Source organism: Seriola lalandi, unplaced genomic scaffold (assembly GCF_002814215.2).
Source record: "Seriola lalandi dorsalis isolate HSWRI2012SDOR001 ecotype SW California unplaced genomic scaffold, Sedor1 jcf7180002054070, whole genome shotgun sequence".
NCBI lineage: Eukaryota > Metazoa > Chordata > Actinopteri > Carangiformes > Carangidae > Seriola > Seriola lalandi.
This window is the reverse complement of record NW_019524623.1, coordinates 5,324-9,962: the sequence shown is the minus strand read 5'-3', so window position 1 is coordinate 9,962 and position 4,639 is coordinate 5,324. Positions and strand designations below refer to the sequence as shown.

Below are 4,639 nucleotides of genomic sequence, written 5' to 3'. Positions count from 1 at the left end.
GGTGACTGCTTTGTTGTGACATCACAAAGTTCCAGAAGTCCTGACGGCTGGTTTTAAGGCTCAGTTTCTGAATACAGGCTGTGTGCATTTCTCTGTGGACTGAGGCTTTGATACTTTCACAGTATTAATATAGAAGCTAGAGCTGATCTATAATCTATAATCACACTACACATGGACACAGACAGATGAAGAGGAGACACTTGCAGTACTCACAGGCTTTGTCTGTGGAAGCTTTAATCTCCCTGCCGTTGACTCTGCAGGAACAAACACAGCAACATCAGTTACAAAGTTTTGTTTGAGTTAGCTTTACTAATCCTCACGGTGATAATCACGGTTCCATAGTAACCAGCCCTGAAACAGGTTAGACTTAAAGCATCAGATCAAAAACGTATAAACACGCTGCCTCTCAACCAATCAGAGCTCTAGAAAACTAAAAGGAACCACTTCTACTAGAAGACTCTTTTTCCACCCTCTTGTAATTTGCTTTTTATTTTGTATACATTGCCTTTTATGTAACTACAGTTAGACGGTATTCTCGCTATCTGGCTCATCATTGGATGTGAGTTCATGTGATTGGCTGACGTTTCTCTCTCTGTCTTTCTGTCCAATCCTGAAGCCTGTCACTGTTCTCCTCTCACAGCTTCACTGAGAAGGATGGAGGTTTACAGGAAACACGGGTTGCTTTGATAGTAACTGTGTTTAATGCAATACTGCTGAAAGCATCATGGCCGGACTCCATCCTCCCCCCTACTGACCTCAGAGTCTCCAGTTTACAGTCTGGACTCTTCAGGAGATCAAACAGCTCCTTCACTCCTGAATCCTGCAGCTTGTTGTGACTCAGGTCCAGGTGTCTCAGGTGGGAGGGGTTGGACTTCAGAGCTGAGGCCAGAGAACAGCTGATCTCTGACAACATGCAGAACTTCAAACTGGACAAAGAATAAAACATAGAGATTGAAATCAATTATAATCAATCAGATATGTCCCAATCAATGAGTCCTTATGGCAGCGACCCATGTATGACTCTTTGGTACATCCCCTCTCTCTCCCCTAACTTACTCGTGTCTCTCTCACTGTCACTATCATAATAAAGGCAAAAATGTCCAAAAAACAACTTAAAAAAAAACATATTCATTAAATCAAAGTAAATGATTCAAGTTCTGTGTGAAGATAAATCAGCTTCAGTTGTGGGATAAAGATATAAGATCTACAACAGTAACAGTCAGTGAACTGACCTCAGAGTCTCCAGTCGACAGTCTGGACTCTCCAGAAAACCACACAGACCCTTCACTCCTGAATCCTGCAGCTTGTTGTGACTCAGGTCCAGTTCTCTCAGGTGGGAGGGGTTGGACTTCAGAGCTGAGGCCAGAGAAGAACAGCTGATCTCTGACAAACTGCAGTTCCTCAATCTGAATAAAGAATAAAAGAAGTAGATAAAATGATTGATAATCGATCAGATATGTCCTTGTTCTGTGTGAAGATAAATCAGCTTCAGTTGTGGATTAAAGATATAAGATCTACAACAGTAACAGTCAGTGAACTGACCTCAGAGTCTCCAGTCGACAGTCGTGACTCTCCAGAAAACCACACAGACCCTTCACTCCTGAATCCTGCAGGTCCCAGTTTCCACTCAGGTCCAGTTCTCTCAGGTGGGAGGGGTTGGACTTCAGAGCTGAGGCCAGAGAAGAACAGCTGATCTCTGACAACCTGCAGAACCTCAGTCTGAATAAAGAATAAAACATGTAAATAAAAAAATGAGTAGAGTGACTTTGTCATACAATATTATAAAATTTACAGTTAACGTAGATATATACAAAATTCTCATTCTATTTCAATCTTCCTGACTGTAAGAGACGGTATGTAATACCCACACCAACGAAGTCAGGAGGTATCCACACTCACTGTGCCATGGTTGCAGACTCAAGAAGCACATAAGGAGCACATTAACCCTGTAGAAGTGGGCAAAGGTACAGGAGGAAGCCCAAGCAGCAGCAGCACAGATGTCACTCAAGGGAGCCCAGGAGGTGGAGACACTCCTAGTCGGGCAACCCGGAGGCCCCTGAGCCTGTACACCCGTGAGATGGTATCAACAACCCAGTTTGAGAGCCTCTGTTTGGCAGAACCCTTCATGTGCCCACCATAACAGTGCATCTGACTTACAGAGCCCAGCTGACACATCTATGTAACATCTGACAGCCTGAACAGGACTAAGCAGTCTGACATCAGGATGCAGTTCCTCCGCCCCCCGCTGTGGGGCAAATACAGCCAAACTGATTGATATGAAAAGCTGAAAGCCTCTTCAAAAGAAATGAGGGGTTGGACCACATGGAAAACCCCCAGACCCATCAGAGTTCCAACTTCAACAATCCTTGGCAACGATCAAGCCATGAAGCTCACCAACAAGCTTTGCTTTGCAGATGCAACAGCGAGGAGAAAGGTAGTCTTACCGGACAGCCGTCTGAGAACAGCCGGTTCCTGGGGCTCAAACAGTGGGGTACATAGAGATTCTAGGACAATAGGCAAATCCCATGAAGGCGCCCGTACAGCATGTGGGGGCCACAACCGGAGAGCACCATTCAGAAAATGACTCACCAGAGGATGTGACCTCACAGTCCAATTGTCCACCACAACATGCTGAGGCGAGATGGCAGCAACGTACACATTGAGGCAGAAACCAACAGACCCATATTCATCAACATTTGAGCTATACAAACACAGAGCAACACTCTGGGTCCACATCTTGATCCGTGCACCAACAGAGCACTAGTGCCCGAGCAGTAAGTACAGTCTAGATCACAGCCTGATCACACAAACTCTATAGTGCGCGTGGTTCTTTAAAGGGCCAAAAATGCAGCCAAAGGTGCATGGGCAGCATCCAGACAACCATGATACGGCCAACTGAATGGCTTGCTTAACTGTGGAAAGACCAGCCTCAGCATCCTTCAGGGAGTGTGCTCCTAACCTGTGTGAATTACAGAGGAGATAGGGGACTCCTGTTCTGGTTCCTCCTGCTCTAGTTCTTCCCCATCAGAAAAGAGACTCCCTAATGCCACAATAGACAGGTCAAGGTAAAAAGCCCACAGCCAATACAGCGCACACTAGTAACCTGCCCGCAATGAGGGGAGACGGTAGGCAGTAACAAGGAACATCCGCCGGGGAAATAAAGATGTTTACTTCCCTGGAAAAGTCCAACATTTTGCGGCCCTAGTTCCGACAAAACTTGGGAAATGAGCATCGGCTATGAAGCCTCTAGAGGAAACGGTGCTCCAACCAATAGGTTGCGAGGCTACTGGCACAGGCGGTAAGCACTGATGCTAGTTCATGCTAACAGCTTACTCCACCTGCGTGAAGATGAAAAGGAGCCGACTGCTGGGTGACACGCCTCTTTATCAGGGTGTTGTGTCACCGAGGTCACATGTGACTTTGTTGGTATTATGTCTTGACTTCTTGAGCTTTCGTGTTGCATATCCAGCTATTACACACCGTCTCTGGTGGTCAGGACAAATGAAGTAGAAACTGATCCTAACAACTACAGTTCATTTAGAAAACATGAGTCGTCTGACTGAGAGAAACACGAGTGTGAGTTCTGACGATTTAACTGAGGTGAACAGACATTATTCATGACAACTGAGGAATCATTCTCAGTCTGAGAGAAGAAGAACTGGAAACATGAGACAACAACTATTTAAAATGTCGTTCATTCATTAAATCAAAGTGAATGATTCAAGTTCTGTGTGAAGATAAATCAGCTTCAGTTGTGGGATAAAGATATAAGATCTACAACAGTAACAGTCAGTGAACTGACCTCAGAGTCTCCAGTCGACAGTCTGGACTCTCCAGAAAACCACACAGACCCTTCACTCCTGAATCCTGCAGCTTGTTGTCGCTCAGGTCCAGGTGTCTCAGATGGGAGGGGTTGGACTTCAGAGCTGAGGCCAGAGAAGAACAGCTGATCTCTGACAACCTGCAGCGCTTCAATCTGAATAAAGATAAAAGAAGTAGTTAAAATGATTGATAATCAATCAGATAATTCCTAATGAACGATCTTTGGTAAAAATGAGTAGAGAGACAGACAAACTGACCTCAGAGTCTCCAGTCTACAGTTTGGACTCTCCAGTCCAGCAGACAGAAGCTTCACTCCTGAATCCTTCAGGTTGTTTCCAGTCAGGTCCAGTTCTCTCAGATGGGAGGGGTTGGACTTCAGAGCTGAGGCCACGACTTCACAGTGAGTCTCTGAGAGTCCACAATAAGAAAGACTGTGATGAGAGAAAATATAAAATCTGTTAGAATAAAATCAGATTTAATTCATAATAAAAATACAGTGAATGTATATGATGACACAACATGATGATGTGATGAACATCTGCTCTTCACATCTGTGGTTCAGCTCATCTTCTCTTACTGTGTTTGACATGAAACAATAATCCTCATCACTCTCTCAGACCTACATTTATTTAAGGTAAACACAAGAAACTTGTGCTACAGAAAATGGACCAGACTCAGTGAATAGCTCCCTAAGCTTAACATGTCTTATAATAACTATTAATTTAGCTATACAGACTAATGAGCAGTGATAACTAACATGTCTTTGGGGTCATCAGGTGGGAACCTCCTTTCACCAGTGTTTCGTGTAGTTGGTCCC

At 44.6% G+C, this 4,639-nt stretch overlaps 1 protein-coding gene across 1 annotated transcript in view; it reads right to left on the bottom strand.

Moving 5' to 3' along the window:
* Positions 1-4,279, bottom strand: part of LOC111652826 (NACHT, LRR and PYD domains-containing protein 1-like) — a gene marked incomplete at its 5' end in the record, with an annotated part of 8,484 nt that extends 4,205 nt beyond the window's left edge. Inside the window, 6 exons of the mRNA XM_023403206.2 lie at positions 214-254; positions 756-926; positions 1,233-1,406; positions 1,543-1,719; positions 3,803-3,976; positions 4,080-4,279. Coding sequence (XP_023258974.2) covers positions 214-254; positions 756-926; positions 1,233-1,406; positions 1,543-1,719; positions 3,803-3,976; positions 4,080-4,279 — 937 coding nt within the window. The remainder of the gene's footprint in view (positions 1-213; positions 255-755; positions 927-1,232; positions 1,407-1,542; positions 1,720-3,802; positions 3,977-4,079) is intronic.
* Between the last annotated feature and the right edge of the window lie 360 nt (positions 4,280-4,639).